The 21557-nt window shown below is 42.0% G+C and overlaps 1 protein-coding gene across 2 annotated transcripts in view; it reads left to right on the top strand.

Moving 5' to 3' along the window:
• Nucleotides 1-21557, top strand: part of KLHL32 (kelch like family member 32) — an 816038-nt gene that overhangs the window by 163551 nt on the left and 630930 nt on the right. For both annotated transcript variants that reach the window (XM_085611126.1, XM_085611127.1), the window contains exon 3: nt 669-849. In XM_085611126.1, the coding sequence (XP_085467252.1) occupies nt 669-849 (181 nt within the window). The remainder of the gene's footprint in view (nt 1-668; nt 850-21557) is intronic.

Genomic DNA, 21557 nt, shown 5'->3' with positions numbered 1-21557 from the left:
TTGGCTACTAATTATTAGTCATCATTGGGTGGCTGACATTTGGACACCTTGATTTCTCACCCCTCACCACGATGAGGAAAGGTCCATCTGAAGACCAATGCCTCTGTGGGTAAATGTATAGCAACTGAATGGAGTGACTAAAATTAAATAGAAAAATTGCATGGACACAGTAGCGAAGAACCAAAAGTGAATAAAGCTTCCACTGCAACACTTTCTGTCTGGTCTCTGTCTTCATGGATTGAACAGAGGATGCAAGGGCAGTACCTCGGGCAATACAGGGCAAGCCAGCGGTAGCAACTGATACCCATAGCTACCCCTAATAGGCATTGTGTGTGCCACTGAAAGTGTAAAAGGGGCAACCACTGAAATACTAAAAATCATTATCAGTCTGATGAGCTCTTACAACATTGTTTTGTGCTCTTTGGTCCCCTGCCTTTGGCTATGTTATACGTTTAACTCTGTTCTTTTATTTAGTACCCATTTAGCACCAAGATGGCATTCAGAGATTGATGCACCCTGAAATATAAATAGCACTGCTGGCCAGTCTTTCTCAGCCTCACTGTTGTGAAACTGAAGTGAAGACATGAAGTATACACCGACTACTCTGTACTGCATAAAGGTACTTTGCAGTTATTAAACAGATGTTGTTACCTCTTTTGTTTTGGCAGTGTTCAAGAAATGCTAACTGGTCAGAGACTCTGCCAGTCAAAGTCTCATAAAGATGATGTCCTGGCTGCTCTAAATCAACAAAGAAATGATGGAATACTGTGTGACGTCACCCTAGTTGCTGAGGAGCAGAAATTCCATGCACATAAGGCAGTCTTGGCAGCATGCAGTGATTATTTCAGAGTAAGTGTGTCCTCTTTTATATCTTAATCTGAATGATTATGAAGAAAGTATAATATAGCTCTTACAGTGTTTCAACTAGCAACATGAATTCTATAATCTGCTTCTGTGATAATAATGCATTCAAGGTGTTAAATGGATCCTGTATCCGTGTATGTAAAATATGATTTGCTTGCAAAAAACAAGGACCTACAAACCCCTGCGCACGCTACTAAATTTCATTCTTCCCCACTGTTGGGCTTAAACTGATTATTGTCTGAGTTTCCCTGGCAAACTTGTGTGACTCTTGATGGCTTTTGTGGCTGCCCAGTAGTCCTTCAGCTTTTGTTATTTCAATATTGCTTCTTTGTGTAGATGCCTTCCTATTAGTTGTTTTGCAAGATTTGCTAAGCTGTAAATAGAAGAGATGGTTTACGTTCACAATGAGAAGGTGCCTGTGGTGCACGCAGTTACCCATTATTCTTCTTTCTGAAGAAATATCCCATAACGTGATTATATTTTATGGTTATGTTTATGTCTTTATCGTTTACTTAGTGAAGTTTGGGTTCAGAAGCATGCTGGTGAACAAGGTGATGGTTAAAAACAGTGGCTTGATGTGGAGTATTGGGATGGAAAAGTCCTCCGCATGGTAATGGATGTGCACACCCACACTGAGTGCCCAGCTGCACTGATATCTGGATCCTAATGCTGATTTTTGTTGTCATAGGCAAATACGCATCCTTCATGCGCATCATAACAAAGGCTTGTGTCAAGTATTGTGGTCTTGTTGGACTGGGAGGGGCACCCAAACAGCTACTGCCTTCACCAGGAGCTAAGCAACACAAGTGCAGTGGTGGCAGCATACAGTGTAGTGATCAGTAGGAGTTGACAGGGACTTTTAACCTATGTCATTGGAGCGAGGCCTACAGTCTCAATCAGTTAAAGTTCTGCTGCTATGTGCTTAACTCACCCTGGGCAAACATCGGTCTAGTGTGTAGTGCTGCGCAGCGCATGGATGGTGCACCTGTATGTGTGTCTGGTAGGGTACAATCCAGGGATAATGCATAACTGTGCAGTGGGTGAATGTTGAAAGCATGTGCTGGGTCTACCAGTTTGGTGTACAATACATGAAGGATGTAGTGCTGTGTATTGCATGCAATTTAAGTGCATGTGTTGGGTGGATGTGTGCCTATGAGTGGTGCAGTACATGAAGGATATGGTGCAGTGCACGGATGTCAAATGCATGTGTCGGGTGTATGTTTGCCTTTGAGTGCAGGAATGATACAGTGCTGTGTGCAGCCAAGTCCAGTGTGTACATGCACTAGGTGTATGTATGCCTCTGAATCGTATTCTATGTGGAGGATCCTGAGTTGCATTTTGGGAGACCTAGGCCTGCATGGTGATGCTTAAGGAGAGGAAGTCGAGGAATTCCCCTAGACAGATTTGTGTACTGCTGCATTCCTGTAAGCTGGGCTGAACACACACTGGAGAGGTGAGAGACAAGCTTGCAACATACACTTCAAAGGGTGCTCTTTGATTAAGTGAGAGGTCACCAGTAAGGGGCCTGGGCAAATTTCAGGAAGGAGAAGGGACTGATCAGAGAATCATGAAGAGTAGGGCCCGAGCAAACCTTTTGATACGCATATCACTGTGGCAAACATCTAAGTGTGAACTCTAGTTACTCCCATGGCCTGTGTTGTGGTGCTATCAGCTTTGGAGAAATTCCTGCTGTGACGGACTGCTTTCAAGAGGCAGAGAGGGCAAAGGAGTGGGCATTTCAAAAGAAGCAGACCTCCAACATGAACTTTAAAGTCTCCGACTCTAAATCACATTTGGTGTCTTGAAATTGACAATAAGAAGGTGAAGTTGAGACCCAAAAAATTGTCATCTGCTAGCAGCCAGATAGGCTGAGTGAGGAGGAGAAGCTCTGCAAGACTTCTGTCTGGGGGTCAAGGCCTCTAGGTTCCCTGCTGGGTGAGGGGACATCCAAGATCAATTGCCCTTGAGACTGGCACACCATCACCTGCCTGCTTGTGCCAAGACCAGTGTACCCTGTGAGGAGAAGAGAGCGTTGGAGGAGTGGGGGTTAGTGGGGAGCCCTGTCAAGTGGACTCCCTCTGTGGAGTGTGAGGAAACAGTAGCCCGTGTGCAGGACAAATTTGGCGACTCCTATGCCAGAGGGGCACAATGAATTGAGCCACGTGCCTCGCTCCTCCGATTATGTCAGGTCCTGTGCATAGTGAGGAGCCAGCAACCCCGTATGCCAGGAGGGGCTGTGGCGAGAAGATTTCTCTGCTGTGAGGACCATAACCCTTGAGTCGTGAAGAGCCACGACCCCGTATGCCAGGAGGGGCCGCCCCAAGAAGATTACACTAATGTGTAGGCCGTAGCCCTTGTGCAGTGGTGAGCTGCGACCCATATGCCAGGAAGAGCCACCACTGAGGACTTTGCTGTGCCAAACAGAGCCTGTGTACAGAGAGTATTCAGTGAACCCATATGCCAGAGGAGGTCACCAGGAGCAACAGGACCTGCTACCTGATCGTCAATCCCACCGGAGAACAGATAGGCCACACTTACCCTGCTAGGAGGAGCTGCAAATAACATTCAATTGCTTCAGCTGCACAACCATGTGTGAGGAAATCTTCACCTGCTGAGTGCAGTCTACCTGGGCCACATGCAGCAAACTCACTCAATTCAGCTGCTGCCGCTCCAAGCACCCACAGACAGGGATGTTCAGGATCTCTGGAACAGACTGATTATGGGGTAGTTGGCCCTGGGGGAACATGCTTGCTAGCTAGTGCTGCATCCCTGGAACACTGGTGACTTTACAGTAGAGTCAAAGTGAAGTCTTGAAACTCTGACTACTAGTAGGACTTATCCTGGATGTTGCCTATAGTGAATAGAGAATAACCATTATCGTATGTCGTATTTTTCCTTTGTGTTGGTAACAGTAGAATTTTGTTTTATAAAATTGATTGTGGCTTGACAATGATTTATTGGTGCTGCATGCATTTTGAGTTGTAAACACCTGTTTACTTCCCCATATCCACCTCCCACCCTAGGGAGCCTGGACTGTTCATCCACATTACTACTGAGAATCCAGCGCAGAAGAGTTACTTGGACCAGTTACTCATGATCCATGGTATGTTGTACCCTAGGACATCAGGAGTAAAAGGCCTTAACCCCATAATGGTTGGGCCCAGTAACCCCTGCGTGCCCTGTGGCCCTCTGAAAGTGGTTCTGACATTGGGGGTGGCAGATATTTGAGATGGGTGTGCTGACTGAAGTTGTCATTGAGATTGTGGCAACAGAGAAGTGGCAGCAGAAGATGAGAAATGAGCCTATTGAGTCTGATGGTCCACCGATTTAGGCAACACTGCCATATTTAATCTCTTCTATTGATACATAATATCTTTAAACCACTATTGGTGACTGGAAAGCTGCACAAGACTGGCATAGAAAGGCTTGACAAGCACCACCATCTGCTCCTGTCCACTCAAACGAGGACATCGAAAACAGTCAACTCTGTCCTCCTCTAGCCTCAGTATCATCTACACGTGCTTTAGCTCATGCACATCGAATTCTAGTACCATTTTAGGGCTGTTCCCTTTTCTGTCACAAAACCTTACCTGCCCCTGACATCATCAGTCTGTATCCTTCCACCGAGCTAAGGACAGTCCAGGTAAATGAGTCCATGAATGGTGTCTGAAGCAGTGGTGTTCTCCAGCTCCTCTGAGAGTCAAACAAGGTGTATTGGAAACAAGCAGTTTTCTGACATCAAACATTGAATATGTACAGTCTTTACATAATTATGAGTGACTAGAATAGAATTGAGCAGTAAATAGTAGGTATTTTAGAATCTAGTTAATTCTTATTGACGTGTTCCAGGATCGGATTACATGGTCACAGGTGTGGTTGATTACATTGTTTTCCAAGTATAACAGTTCTACTCTAGTTACAGGCAACAAGGTTCGTCCTTCTGTGGCATGCAAGGTTTGGGCTTTCTCAAGTACTGCGGCATTAAACAGTCCTTGTAAAAGTTTGACCCGTATTTACTGCTTTAAGGTCTCAAATGCAAGAGAATTCTTGATGCACTTTAAATATTTGCAGGTCAGTGTAGGCTCCCAATGGCCTCCGGAATGAACCAAAGGGATTGGTCTTGCATTGGCAAACCCCACAGTTGACAAAGGATGGTACATCTCAGATTTGGAAGCAATTTTAGTGTCATCCTAAAAATAGAAGGAATCCTGTTTAACCAGGTGATTTAATTAATTATCACTTGTCTTTTCACACTTTATCTCCAGAATGCCACATCTATTAGAAGCTGCTCAATCAGAGAGTATTATTAGATGCCATAATTATGGTGAGTCGGAAGCTGTGAGCTTGTCACCTGCATTGAGCATAATGTAATTTCCCGGCTTATGGTGGGCAAGGGCATATCTATCAGATTCATTGCTTCATTTGTAGGTCTTAAGATGAGGTCTGGTACATTATTATTTTATGGTAATCAGAAGCTCTGTGATTTGAGCCTTTAACGTTGTCAGCACCCATTTAGTGAGCCAAACAAAAGGCCTAACGCCATATCTGGGGAGTATGAGCACTCACGGAATATGAATTTGGACAGCTGTTCTCTTTATTCATTCATAGAATATACCCGACTTTTCCTTTTTAGGTCGACCATTCGAGACCTCTTGTATATACTTTAGTATATACTTGTATGTGTATGTACTTTGTGAGCTCTGGAGATCAGCCCTAGGACTTGTCTGCATCCGCTTAGGGACTTTTTTCTGTTCAACTGCCTCTTTTTAACTGTCTTATTAGAAAACAACCAGTAGAGGTCGGTAAAATACCAGAATTGCTTTTTGATTGTTCAACTGCCTCTATTTAACTGTCTTGATAAAAAACGACCAGTAGAGGTCAGTAAATACCAGAATTGCTTTCTGCTGAGGAACTTTCTTTTTTTATTTTCTGGCAACTGCGTCTATTTAACTTTCTTGATAGAAAACAACCAGCAGAGGCCAGTAAAATACCAGAATCACATTAGCGTTCTCCAGATTCCAGTCCATAGAAATTGTCTTCCACAAACACCCGTACGCAATAATATTTTTTTCAAATCTTGTATTTTCAGTGATATGACCACTAAAGGCCCGATTTTATATTAAAAACAGAGCTTTGGATTATACCATTTCCCGCTGAAAGGGAATATTACTCTACATGTGTTCTCATACCTGGTGTGTCACACAGTTTGGTGCTTACTTTCCCTCCATGTTAAAGAACAGTAGATGTTTCAGTACCCAGGCTAATGTGCTGCATAGCTAAATACATATAAAGTCCCAAAGGCGAGACCGATTGCATTGCAAATGCTTGTTTTTTAAATGAGGTCCTGGTTCCCGCTTACTTACTGGGCCATTAATGACTTGTTAAAACCTCTTAGCTTTATCAAGCACATTAGAAGTGATTTGGTGTTGGGCATATGACATTTTATGTGAGATTGAGGCATTTCCGGGTGGGTCACACAGTATCACAAGAAGTGACATGGTTTTAAGGGACACGTGTGGAGGCACTATTAATGTGTTTTTAAAACGTCACTGGGGCATTAAAAACAAACCTATATGAGCATCACAAAGGCAATTAAGGCAAGTGAAATAGTCAGTATATGGTATGAAGGAGAGGGAATACATTAAAGGACAGCAAGCAGAAAACCGAGGCTAAAGAAAGACAACGTTTCATTATTTCTTGTTGATTGTTTTTGAGGTTTTAAGATCGTTTATTTCAGTGCGAGACATCTCTGAATCTCACAGCATTTAAAATGACCAAATAGTGTCCCTTTTTTAGTTAGTCACCTAGTCTTGATATGGTAGCAGGCAAACAAGAATTTTTCACTCTTGGGCAGCAATGAGGGGCATATGGAATAACAAAACAGTCTAATATGTTTATAAAGCAAAATGATTGGTAACCAGATATAGGTGTTAACACTGGTGTTTATTTTATTTGATGTGAATAAAGGTGATTGGTGGAATGCAGTCAAAATGGTATATTGTTTGAAATAATGTGGTAAGAGACTCTATAGACTTAAAATGAAAAACAAAATATCTAGGATGAATGACCATGGTCCTATAGACCCAAGCAGTACCTTTTCTGATAACTTACTTATGTTCAAACTTACTTTCAGCAATAAATCAATCAGGATTCCAGCAGAACTGCTTCAGGATGAATTCTAGTTCTGATGCCCTAAAGTGTGCAAGTTACTGAAACATTCATTTGATGGAAATATGTATGTAAGGAGCTATCAGGAATGCCTTGGTTAGTGCCAAATCAGTACATCTGCTGACTGGAGTCTGTTTGTGATACCTCAAAGCTACTCATTACACTGGTCTGTTCCATTGACTTTTCTAAATTTGGCTCAATGTTTCTTTCTTCTTCTAGTGTCCTTATGACACAGACTATGTATCTAAGAACTTTCTTTAACTGGGCTACCAGTTAACCAGTTGAAACCTGCTGCTGCATTCAAAATAAACTCCTCCCAAGCAGCAACTACCCATAGTTTTTCTTTTATGTGGCTGACCTACCTTGACCGAGTGCTCTCACTGGAGGTTAACTCTGCTTGAACACAGCTTCAGTCACAACTGATATCTTCCACCTTACCTAGGCATTCTAAGCACCTATTCGGGGACAATGCAATTCCACAGTGCATGAAAGAGGCCTACACTTTTCAGAAGTGTAGTGTTTTAGGGACAGGTGAATAACTGACAAAAGGGTGCTAGTGATGTCTCTCTATGCCCCTTTCACCTTCTTTTAGTGCTGGCCTTTATTCCTCAAGCCGCCTTCATTGGAGGTTCTGTTTTGTTTACATTTGTTGAGCAGGACATATCATTGATGTTCAGATAAAAGAGCTAGTTTGTCTCCTCAGGGGAATCAGGTTGGATTTGAATCATTTTTGTGTCATTTTTTAAATTAAAAGTTTCTTGATTTTTATAGATAGTTTGGGTATTTTTATTGTCTTGTGCTTTGGACTTTTAAATTGTTTTGATTCTGCTACTTACTTTACACACTTTTCCTAAGTTAAGCCTTTCTGCACCCTAATTACCAGGGCTGTAAGCAAGATTTTAATTATTGAAACTGTGTGATTAACCTGACAAGTTAGTTGAAGCATTCTTCTGGTGATCTCATACTCACCCAAATTAATAACCCACTTTCTTACACTTACTACTGGCCCAGGGATCATAAGCTAAGTGGCATTCAGTAACGGGGTCATATGAAAACCACAATTGACTCTCTTAACACGTACTCTTGCTGTGGGAGTGAGCAAAATCATTTTGCAAGGTGGTGGGAAAATACAAAGCACCGTATGCACATTCCTTAGTTCTGCCTACATTTTAACAGGCCATGTAAGTCCCCAGAAAATAACTTTAAACAAAAGATAAGCCTACCTAAACCCATTTCTAAGTTATAACTCTTTTAATTAATCGCTTGAGCTTTTATGACTATTATATCCCTTTTCGGGGGGCCACAGGGAGCAGGGGCTACTGGACCCTAGTGTGTAGGCTACGGTTGTTTGCCCCTGATATCCTGGTGTCCCTCCCACTATGGCTCTTCAAACTGGGCAAGTACAGCCCCTTTAGCACTTGACCCTCAGTGGTCGTGATGTTGAACAGTCATATGCTCCTGAGGGGTGTTATGCGGGCATGCATCAACCTCCGAACCCAGCAATTACCCAGCAGTGCAATAACTGATTTTCCCAACTAACTGCGTACCATAGTATTCACTCAAAATCCCATGATACTACACACTACATTACACCAACACTATTCAACTGGTATGGGGCCATTGTACTCAGGATTTCAGGTCCATCCTCTACCTCCACCGTTCCCTCATCTCTACATAAGGATAGTGTGGCAGGTTTCAGGCACAGGTCCAGTACAACCCCTATGTTCTTTACAGTTTGTGCACCATGTAGAAATATCTCAGGCAGCAGGGTGGCTACAACTCCACTCTATGATGATCCTGGGAAATTATGTTCATGGGTACAGCGACACAGCCCACTTGGGTGCACTGCAGCAGTGCCATGGTTCTGCTGCTTGGAATCTCCACAGCACTGTCTGCTTCAGGACCACTACAGGACAGTGCCATGGTATCAGCCAAATTCAGACTCACAAGGGTGCTCAGGCACACTTCAGCAGTGTCATGGTCTGGCAGCTTCAGAATCACAGTGGTACAGACAATTCGAGGACAATGACTGCTCTGGCCATGGCAAGCGAGAGAGACAACACTACATTACAGCAGCTCACCAGTCACTCTCTCTCAAGTCTCTTCTGGGCAGATGGATCCACACCTCCGAGGTCAGCTGCTTTGTGCTAGCCCTGGTAGTGAGCATATCCTGTAGAGTTGGTTTACAACATCCTGTTTTTCTCAGGTAGGTCAGCTTCTATGCACTTCAGCACAGGGAAACCGCTCTTTCTTTTGAGTCAGACTCTAGGTGATGTCCAGTCATCTCTGGGAAGCTGGATGTCAGGAAGACACCAGCTCTGGCTGAACTGTAATTCTCTGCAGAGCACCCCCGTTCCTTGGTCAAAGAGAGTATGGAACTGGAGCAACATGTTGGTGAGCAACTCCCCACTTTCATAATGATAAGGTAGACAGAGGATGTGTATTATCTGCCTGCACCTTCAGACCTAATTGGGTCAGTCCTCCTCTCTTGGGTCCTTTCCAGGGTATCAGTATTTCGCTAGGTATTGGAGACTGTATGTTTACCACATACGGGCCGCTCCCAGTAAAGAGATCAAGGTTTTTACAGTGTTAGAAAAGTGAGGACAGCTCACTAAAAGTTACAGACTGGTCTCACACACCACCTGGTGTCCTGCTTCATCATTGGCCAGTCCTCGCCCTCCAAAAACTTGGTTTGATGGAGGGCGGGCATACACCTGACGACAGGGATGCACTTCTAAACTAAGTGGGGGGCCATGAAATAGAAAGAGTGAGTGTTAAAAAACCATTATGGTTGTCAATTAAATTTTAATGTGGGTGGCAGCGATATGGTATTAAAAACAAGTGGACGGTGTCTTAGGGGATAAATGTCCTTACACCGTTATATATGTGATGGTCGATATGTTTCAATGGCATTCATCAGGACCTAATATGTGAGGGCTCCGTTCTTACCCTACTTTAAAGAGTAAATACCACTTCGTGGGGTGACGATTGTCACTATCCTCACGATATATCCATGTTCTGGCTCCTTAAAGCCTGAAAGAGAAAAATGTTGGAGAAAACCAAAACCTAGGTCATTCAGACAAACGTTTCGTAAAAACCACAGCCACAGCATTAAGTCAGTGGCTAAGGGTGTGACACATGAAAATTTGTGCACACTCTAAATCCGTCCCGAACTCTTACCACGGGGCAGGAGAAACTACGCCCCACAGGAAACAACCTAGCCTTCATTTTGTGAACATGCGCACGCCAGGGGCTTCCAAAATGTAACCCACTGGCCTTCATTACTCTGGTTAACTCGTACACACCATGTATGCACCAGGCAGGTCAAACACAGACATATGCTCCAACATGCCTGGGGATATTAGTGCTGTACATAAGTGGGCCAGTATGTCTCGACTCCTGTGACACAAATAAAAAGGTCTGGTCCCCACTACAGATTCACAGAATATGGTACGTTGCCACTACCTCACACAATACTAAATCCATGACAGGGTCAGTTGTCCAGTGTTTAACCAAATGAAGCACACTTTATGCGTTCTTTCATCTGTATGATGTCAAAAGATTTAGCCTTCCATTAGAGCTGAAATCTGTGTCTTACTTATTGGCATTTAAGAAGTGTTTAAAAATGTGACGATTTAGAAATTAATGGGTTCATATTTCCTTCTGGACTTTCAGCACCAAGACGCCTCTGGGCATTCATGCTCTCTATAAGTATCTTCATCATCATCACCTAGGCCTTCATGCACCCACTATATTAGCATGAGCGGGCATCAAAAATTAAAGTACAAGGTACTCACAGTCGAGCATTCAGTGCAGGGGAACACGGCTGTACCACCATGCAGGGGACAATCCCATCCCTGAACACTTACTGGCTTTTTTTTTTAAGGTTTCCTATTCCATTTAAATGTATTCATCCTCTTTCCATTTATAACATGATAATGGTCAAATTCTATCATCATCTTAGAACCTATTTTTCATCCTGGCGTCAAAGTTTAAATAAATGAACAATAACATTTCTAAGGAGATGACGTACTGTCTCTTAATTTCAAAATGAAACTTAAAAAGTAATAAAAAAATGGAAATCGGTTCATGTACACAAGTTTTTAATGCAAGTGTATCAATAGTTCACCAAACCAATGCAAAAAAGACTTGGATGTACACAAGGCAATGTGCTACCAATTAATCAGTCAATAAACAAGACCGAATAGGCAGTGATAGACCACTGCATTTCAGCTACAGTACTGTAGATTTAATTGAAAGCATGAAGTAAGAATGTACATATTTAGAGAATATATTTTTACGGAATTTCATGTGATCATTAATGAACAGCTTGAAGCAGTGAATTTTTATATGAAAATATTGACACCGAAATTCTTATTTTGGTTGTTCTGAAGCAAGTCATGTTATTTATGGAATATTAGTGGTGAAAAAACATGCAACATCTACAATACCAAATATAAAACATTAATCATGTCAATATTTGAAATTAATAATGACCTTTTAGAGCTGGTTAATATCCTTAAAACGTTTACAGTATTTCATATAAAACAATCATTCATGTTCTCTAAATTCTCTAGGAGATCTACCATATCTTCCTCCCCACTTAATTCTGCCACTAAATTATTTATAGTTGATGTAGGCCATTTAATTATGTAGTTCTTTTGTAAAGCGCTAGCTTGAAATAATAACTGCTTCATTTGATTATCACTAGACAAAGTAAAACAATATTGATAACACTTTAATGGTCGCAGCCACACAGTTTATACTCTGTCCTCCTTTGAAAACCACACAAAAATCTTGTTATTTTTAGTATTAGTATAGCTCTTAGTCTGAATAACATTTAAAACATCTTAAATATGCCTCACGTTTAATGTTTTGTTAAGGTTGGTGCTCCTTTTTCTTACATTTCAGTACATGTGTTTTCAAGTCATTGTATTCCAATCATCTTACATGTGTCTGTAAAGTGGGGATACGTACATATCCCTACTTGGACTTTCATCTGACTTACAGCTGTGCATAGTCCATAAAAATATGTAATGTTAACTCTAAAATGTGGGTTGGGGAGTTTATCTTGAATTAAAAGTCTGCAAGAAAAGCCTTCCAAGCTGATTTTAAGAAGAACTTCAGTCTAAGAGCTTCATAGGATATTACAGTCCCTTAGCCACAATGCAGCTTTCCAAAGACGGCTATCAATCTAGTCAAAAATAATCAACTAGACGAAACCAAACCGCTGCCTAAGAACTTTGTCTAATAACCCAATCCAATAAATGTGTTAACTGCTTATATTGAGACTAAGGCTACTAAATACTTGTGCCCCATTAGGGTATCTGAAACCCTGATAAAGATTGTAACAGCTGCTGAAAATATCAGCAAGGAAGAAACATGTAATGAATTCTTGAAAGCCAAAACTGTTGTTAAATTTAATAGATGAACTTTTACTATAATTCATTTTGAGTCACTGTCTACCAGAACTAAATGATCTAAGAGTGCTATTTAAGATGGAAACAAACCACTCCAGGTTTTGGAGTGGTTGGTGAGAATTCAGATAATTGATTAGAATTCAGTAATATAGGTCATTGGCTTCATTATGTATGCGAATGTAGAATACTGCAATACTGGAAAGCAGTCGTCGGAAGTGGATCCATTATACAGACTTTTTCAGGAAGATTTTCCGATGCATTGAGTTTCACTAAGATCAAAGATACAGACGTTTTACTAGTTAAGAGAGATATTTGGAGCTGGGTTTTCAATTTTCACTAATGTCCGAAATTTGTTCCATAACGGGCAAGTTTTTTGAGCACAGTAATGGACTTTAAAAAGGCTCCTGGGCAGTATACTGCTAAAACAGGATTATGCTGTGACTTTGGTGTTTTTAATTATTATGATTCAAAAATGGAAATTGAAATATACGTAAATCATCACTGAGAAGGGCAAATTCAGAGATATTGGTACAGAGATGAAATGAGGCTTTTGTGCACAAAATTGGAAGAAAAGGAGCTGTTATTTTAATTACATTTTTTGAACTTTTAACTAACAAATGGTCACAAACCCGTTTATGGTAGAGGCATTTCATCATGCAGAGCAAAGATAGATTTTGTTACCATCAATTTTAAGGAATTTTAAAATTAAATTAATCAATTATATAAGTATTGAATTGTCTAAAGGATGGAATGGTATCTTGCTCAAGAGAATACTCAGAAGTGAGGTAGCATATTGTTGTGACTCACTTTTGTGCCAGACAATTGTTTCATGTATATTTCAACGACCCAGGAAATAGGATTTCAGAGAGTGGATGTCCCTAGCTAAGTGGATGATCATTGTAACATGTGACCTGGCCAAAATGTCCAATGATAGCAACAGTTAGATATTGTAGAATAGGTTAAGTTATTAATTTAAAGAGCAGGATTGATATTATTCTAAAACAGCTCCGGTTACTGTCCACCCATTTGTGTATTTAGATTTGTAAGTATTTTGTTATTAAAGACGTGTTTTTGCATTTTGCCATTTCAGAAGATTGGTTTAAACGTAATCCAAGGGGAAAGATATTCACTTTTCATTTCATAAAGCACACCAAGGTACATCATTGCTGAATGGAAAAAAACATATTCCTTTGAAAACAGAGTTTCATATACAGATGTAATAAGCCCCCTTCCCCTCAAAGATGTGCAATATTCTTACTGCAGGCATGAGCTCATTGTAGAAAATGTCCACTCTTCTTAATTTGTTAAATATAAACAATATTTATTGAAGATAGGTTCTATTTAGTGGCCACATGTTCAGATCATTCACTTTCCTTCCCCAAGCCTTTCTTTTTTTTTTAACATGCACACCTTTGTTGGCTGCCTTCCTTAACTCTATTCAGGATCCCTCTTCCCCGCCTCATTAATTGAACTAGGCTGAGCACCTGTACTTCTCACCCTTCTCAACACAGAATGGGTTACATCTTTGCCCGGAATATCTGTTCTGAGGGGTCCATGCTGCTCTAATTTGTGATGCCTTTACCTCCCAGAATACTTGATACCACAGTGCCAGGTCAGCTGGCTCCTTAATTTAAACCTTCTCAATAGTTCCAGGCTATAACCTATGATAGCTTAATGAAATAGGGCCTCCGTTTGTTTTTTCTCTGCAAATTGGTCCTACTAAACTCTTGGCTGATTGGAAGTAGTAGTGCATCATTGGTCTGAGCAGTTCCACTTGCCTTCTAAGCCCTCCAGGCCTCTTCTAGGCTGAGCTCAGTTGGTGGCTTTTCCAAGCCAGATTAGTTTTTCAATCACTGAATATTTTTTGAACCTATGTGTATTACCCAAATCCCATTTCCTTTTCTGAAAACCTCTGTTGAGTTCCTCCTTGTAGGCACTCATTGGAAAGATCTACATGAAGGTTCATGAGCCCGGAACTACTATTAGAGAACAACTCTGACTTTGCTGCTGCTCATTGGCTATCACTCTCCTCTTTGCCCCCCTTACACAAGGTCAAAGGAAGAGACCTAACAGAATTCTAGCCTGGGGAAAATGGTTAGTTGGCAGACTTTGATACATCTTCTGCACTGATGAAAATCTGGCTGGCATTTGCCCTACCTGCACTGCTTATGGTGAAACAAACAGATTTGGATAGTTTCCACATGTTATAGCCTCCCTGATTGGAGAGAGAGGTTTGAAGTAACTAACTAAAGTTTGAAGACTCTTTGTTCAGAACGTATTGCATATAAGGACCTGGTCATCAAGTTCTGGGCACCTCAGACTTAGGCACTCAATTTAGCTTCAACATTTAGTTTGACTATGAAGTGGTCCTGAAGTGGCCCTGAAGTGGCTAAAGTTGACAGGACAAATGGTCGGAAGAGAGCTGCTGCGGAAGTACTAGACTCCTTAAATAAGTCATCTTTATTTTTCCACAATGCAGGAAAGAACATTTATCGTAATGCCGTCCAGTCGCCTCTGGCAGGTCCGTGTTAAAGCCTTCTTAGGGGTAATAAATGGTGAGGCCTATGGAAGAATCTCCATTCTTCTAAGTCACCATTACTTCTTGTGTTTCTGGTGTTTTTCCTGACTGTTAGTCCTGACATCCTTGGTGTTGTCTTCCTGCAAAACCTTTTGCCTTCATCCCTTCTGTTTTCTGAATTTGCTTTTGTTGGTATTAGGACTCTGCACTTTACCACTGCTATCAGTGCTAACGTGCTTGTGCTCTTTCATTAAAACATGGTAAAATTGGCCTACACCTGATTGGCACATTTAATTGACTCAAATGTCCCTAGTATATGGACTGTGTGTGTTCCCTGGCTTAAAGGTCCTGAACCCAGGGCATGAAAATTAAATTGTATTAGAGGGACTGCAGCATTCATTTTGCCACCCACTAATGTAGCCCCTTACAGTATGTCTCAGAACTGCCATTGCTGCCTGCAGTGCAGTTTTAGACTGCCAATTCTATCATTTTGCCAGGCATAAATCTTCCTTTTTAATATCTATATTTTACCCCAAGGGAAGCCCTAAAAAGCCCATAGGGCAGGGTGCACTGAATTGAGAAATAGAAAATGTGGGTCTAAGTTTTGCATGTGCTGGTAGTGAAAAGCTCCTAGATTCATTATTCAATACTGTAAGGCCCATCTCTCCCATTGGGTTACCTTACTGTATTTAATATGTGCTGATAACTTTTGATTGGGATCAGATAGGGATACGAAGTTTTGACTAATTAATTGTCATCTAAAATCCTTTTTAATTGTAAAGTTGAATTTTAAGTCAAAATTCTGAAAATGCCACTTTTAGAAAGTTGTAATTGTGTACTCTTAACCATCCTTTGCCTGCTGGCAGTATCCTGTGTCACATGCCTGGAAATGGCTTAGCTGTTGGGCTTTGTGTATTTCTCTCAGACAGTGAGACAAAAGGGGAGTATGTGTTGGCAGGATAGGTCATCCTGCCAGGATGGCCGGGGGTGGAGCAGTTCCCTGCCCTACTTAAACTTCAAAGGGCTGCCTCAAGCACACACACAAAGGAACCTGGCACCACCTGGCCTTTGTCTCCCCAGACCTCTTGATGAATTTACCAGGGAAGAACCAGACACTTCAAAACTGGCACCAGCTATAAATGTTGAACCCTCAGAACACCTCCACAGTGCACTCCTGGACCTGGGAAGACTTCAGATGGGCTGCCTTGTTCCCCAGAGGACTGCCCAACTGCCATCAGAGGAAAGCCCTACTGCTTGAGGCCTGCCTTGCTCCATAGAGGAGTGCCCTGCAGCTTGAAGGCCTGTCATGCTGTTTGAAGGAACATTGTACCATGTCCTTGAACCCAAGACCACCTGAAGTGACTCCAAGGACTTGTTGGCTAGCCTCCTGTGTGATCTACATGGACATAACAAGCCCCAGAGACATTGAACCCTGCACCTGACCTCTGCTGGAGTGAGTCCTAGCACCCCAAAATTGTGCCCCCAGGGCCTGGACTCCTTCAAGCGGTGTTAGGGTACATCTTCTACCTAACCCTAAAATGTGGGACTTAGAAAAACTTTCACCCAAAAGTGGCAGAAGACCCAGATCTACCCACCAGCCCTTCCACCCAAGGTACATAGCCAGTCTACCTGTCTTCGCGGTAGCTCCCACTACATTCTTCTACCCAGCAGCAAATCCTGTTTAACTTGACCTCTCAGTGATGGTATCTGGTGTTATGGAGCCGTCTTTGGCTACAGCTTGCAGCTTTGTCCTGCAGGAGGTTTTCGACTTCCCAAAAAGTCCGAAGGTAAAAATCTTCACCCGGGTCGACGGTGACAGGCTTCCCATTAATGATGATGACCTACTCAGCCTGAAAAACCATATTTATCCTCTCTGACCATTTTTCTGACATCGTCGAAGGCTTCACCGAGACTTCATTCAGTGCTCCCTGGCAGCCACGACCACTCCTTGGGCACAACTTGCTGGCTGCTCCCTGAACTCTGCCTTCTCCTTTTTCTCAACAAATATTCTAAGTCCGATGTCAAGCCAAGACCGGGCCAAATTACCCCCTTGTATACGACTAACACTCTATCGCAGTCAGCCTTAACTTTTGACTTTGCCCCGATCTTGCGTGATCAGTTGCCAATGGTTGGTGCTTGGATTTTTTAGACACTATTTTACACTAAAAGTGTAAAATCCAAAGCACAGGTTCTGCTTATTGGATCTAATTGCTTTTTGTGCCATTTTATTTGTTAAAATGTATCCTATTTTTCTGAATTGGTGTTGGATTTTTATTGCGTTGTATTTCCACTATTGCTGTTTGTGTGCTGCATAAATACTTTGCACTAAACTTGAAGTTAAGCTTAACTGCTTTTGTGCCAAGCTACCAGAGGTTTAAGCACGTACAGGTTAAATTTGTGACTTTTGTGGTTCACCCTGACAAGGACTGTGGTAGTTGCTTGAGTGGGGCTTCCACCCTCCTAGACCAATAACCTAGTTTCTTACACTGACAATAATTGATGCCCCTCCCAAAAACACATCACTTTGCAGGTTACACCGCTCTCCCCCTCTTGCACACAGGCAAATGCGTGGTTATGGTTTTATGTGTAGCAGGGTTGTGGTTCTGGCTTTCCTGCTGAAACAAATCTGACTGTTCCATGAGCAAAGTAAAGGTCTTTCATAATATGGACCCCAGCTGAGGAAATAAAGACATTAAAAGAGGTGGAGGACTTGCTTTGATATATCGCGATAACTTTATAGTGACATTCATGACAGTCCTATCCTCATACTGTGAAGCCTTCATATTTAATATAAGGTTGAAAAGGCATGCTTTTGTGTCACCACCTCCACCCCCCCCCCCCCCCCCGGATCTAGAGGTAATTTTTGTGTATCACATTAGTTCACTTTTTTAGGCAAACGCATGTGAAAAGGACATCAGTGTACTAGGCGACTTTTATTTTCACCGAGATGCTTCCTTAAACAAAGAGACAGTTGCCCTTCTAGTTACCGTGGCACTAGGGCTTACTCAAAGAATTAACACATCCACTCAATCAGCCAGACACACTTTAGAAGACCTTTTTACTAATAATACCTAGATTACTATCAAGGTCTTACCTCTATTATGGTCTGATCGTCACGCTGTTATCTTTGAGATAAACATGATGTTAGGACTTTCCAAGAGCGTTCGGCCTGGCCACTCAATTCAGTTTTGGCCTTATAAGAATAGAACAGGTGGCTAGAATTCAAACTAATCTCCGTCTCGATGTAAACCAGGCCTATCAACACTAAACAGATTGGCTTCAGGCCGCCTTTTCTAAATTAGCTCCTTACACCAAAGCCTCCAAGAATAGGAGTATCCCCTCCACCGCTTGGTTCACGGAGGCACTTTGGCTGGAAAAGCAAAACTGCAGGAGACAGGAAAGACACTGGCGGTCACAATACAATCTCTTTACAAGCAAGCGTTGTCTAAATATAAAAACCTCCTAATCAAGTAAAAGTGCAATTATTTCACTCAGCAAATTGACACAGCTAAAGACTCTACCAAACAGCTTTTCCAAGTGGTATCTTAGCTCACCACACTCTCTGATAGTAAATCCATTAACAGTATGCACCTTTTTGTAACACTTTGGTGCAATGTTTTGAGTACAAAATTAATCAAACCTATTCAAAGGTCGAGGCTGCTAATCCTTCTGATGCCAGGATTGATATTTTTCAGGACACTATTACAGTAAGCTGTTCCATCATGATCATGATCAGCTCGGCCAAGTCCAGCTCTCCTCTTGATCCTTGTTCTCCCTCGGTTCTTGAAACATATTCCAGATAGGTTAGGCGCAAACCTTGCAGTCATCTTTAACTCCATGTTTCTCTCTGGAGTTTTTCCCATTCAATGGAAAATCTCCTCAATTCTCACACTCATAAAGAAACCCAGCCTGAACCCAGTTGATCCCAACAACTATTGGCCCATCTCTCGTCTCCTGCTAAAATAATAGAAAATGTTGTGAAATCTCAGCTTGCCCAGTACCTACAAGAGAACCAATTGGTGGATGAGACTCAGTTTCGTTTTAGGTATGGGCATAGTACAGAATCAGCTTTGATTAAAGCTACTGTGGTAAATAATTTAATTACCGGTACTTAATTTAATGCGGAAAATCTATAACAATAGCTCAGTAAAATAAGAGGCAGAATCCGTGGTATTAGAGGTTCGGAACGGGCTTTATTCCAAAATCAATTCGAATTGATGGACTCCATATTCCATCACCACGAAGGTTCAGGAAGTGAAGGACAATACTTTATTGACAGATAATCATATTTATAGAAGAGGCATTATAGTGAAACAGATGCAGGAGGCGTAACAGTTGATAACAGAGATAAAATCATACATGCGTAACTAAAATGGGTGTAACTAGGCGTAACTAAAGAACGTCATTAGATATGATGTCATAAATGGGTGGTTCCATGAAAGAATTTCGCAATGTCAGCAAAAATACTTGGCAGAGATGCGCGCGCAGCAGCATGACGTGTGATTGACGTGTAACTAGAGGGTGAAGGGGACTTGACATTTAGCTCTACATGTGGAGACAGAAGTCTGGGGTTATGTCAACCTAATCCCAAATCATATCTAATATCCTATGTTTAAAGAACTGTGTTATCCAAAAAGAGAGGTCTCTTAGGATAGAATCTTATTCTATACTGACTATACTGACTGTTAGTGCGTGTACAAGCGTCTAAGTGTCTACACTAGATGCGAGGGGGTAGGAATATTCCATGGAAACAGGGCTATGAATTACTTGCATGAGGGCAGCGAGGCCTGGCCCCTTTGCACGGAAGCTGGAAGAATGTTTACCTAAACTACTAGACAGGAATGCATCGGATGAGGAGCGGAGCAGAGCAGATAATCTTGAAGGTGAAATACAGTTTTTGGCAGGCAGATAGGCCGACAGGCCGAGTCAGGCACCGTTAGCCGCGCAGGGAGTAGGACAAAGTTCATGGATACAGATGCGAGCTCAGACTGGAGCTTTCAGAGGCAGAAGGCAAAAAAAGGCTTAATGGCAGAATCAGGGCCTACTCGCCTGGACTGTAAAATGGGATAAATGAACCATATAAAGCCGGTGGCCTTTCATACTTAGGAATAGAATATCCGGCCCATTCATGGCGGATCTGAAAGAGGACATGTTGACGGTGGACGCACATGTGTTTGCGTCTTCATAACTGGAACTGGAGGGAACATACATGTACTTGTGATTTATACATGAAACCGTTGGGGTCCAAGATAGGGGACATAACTGATCATAAAAATCCATATTTCCACACTACAGAGAGGATTAGGGTCGCGTTGGACAGAGGAGGAGCTGCAGCACTTATTCTCCTTGATTTGTCAGCAGGGTTTGACACGGTTGACTACAGATTGTTGATCAACCATCTCAGCACCTTGGGTACCTAACTCCTTTTCTCTTTCAGATAGATTGCAATAAATATAATTGGGTCAATTTGAATCCTCCTTTTTCTCTCCTGTGTGGGGTTCCGCAGGTATCGTCAATCAGTCCTATACTGTTTAATATTTATGTTACAGAACTGGCTTTATTAGTTAAATCTTTTGACCTTTTCTTGACTTCCTGCACAGACGATACACAAATTGGTCTGTCAGCCTTCAAAGATGGTATTGAGGTATCTGCTAATTTTCATGACTGCATGCTGGCAATCAGTTCCTGGACAAACAGACATTGCCTTAAACTTAATTCAAATGAAGCTGAGGTTGATCTGTTTGGTAATCTCTCTCCTGCTTGGTCTCCTACCTGGAGGCCAGAAGAAATGGACCCTCCCCCTTTCCCAGTGACCAAGACTAAAAATGAAGGAATCATAATAGACCAAAGGGCAAACTTTGGACTTCAAGTCAATTAAATTTTCTACTCTTGCTTTTATCTGCTTAGAATGATTGAGAAAAATATTTCCCTTCATCCCAACACATACCAAATAGACCGTGACTACTGCTTTAGTTTTATCTAAAGTGAATTACTGGAATGGCCTTTACGTTAATATGAAGGAAACGCACCTTAACAGGTTGCAGATGGTGCAGAATGCGACTGCCAGACTCCTCTCGGGTATCCCTAAATTTAAATCGTTTCCAAGGAAATTCGTCAATTCTATTGGCTTCCAGTTAGAATCTGTATCAAATGTAAGTCCCTATGCACTGGTTACAAAGCCCTACACAATATTGGCCCTGAGGTCTTGAAGTATTCTTTTGAGTCATGCGTCCCAGCAGACAGCTGCGTTCCTCAGGGGCCAAACTAATGATGGTTCACAGATTCCGTAAAGTGAACTGGGGAGGCAGTAGTTTAATTACAGGAACTACTAAGTTTTGGAATAACGTACCCTCTCACAACAGAGCTCAGTGGCGTAGCAAGGTCAGGTGGTACCCGGTGCGGAAAATTTCTTGTCACCCCTGGCTTGACAAAATGGCAAAAATATGTTTTAAAACACATATGTTTTCCATTTTGTCACCCCCCTCAGTGATGACACTGGGGGCGGCCCGCACCCACCGCACCCCTCTTCCTACGCCACTGACAGAGCTATGCGCACATTGATCTTCAGGAAGGAGTTAAAAACTTGG

The sequence above is a fragment of the Triturus cristatus genome, chromosome 6, assembly GCF_964204655.1.
Source record: "Triturus cristatus chromosome 6, aTriCri1.1, whole genome shotgun sequence".
NCBI classification, from domain to species: Eukaryota; Metazoa; Chordata; class Amphibia; order Caudata; family Salamandridae; genus Triturus; species Triturus cristatus.
The sequence above is the reverse complement of the archived record's forward strand: the minus strand, read 5'-3'. Positions and strand labels throughout refer to the sequence as shown.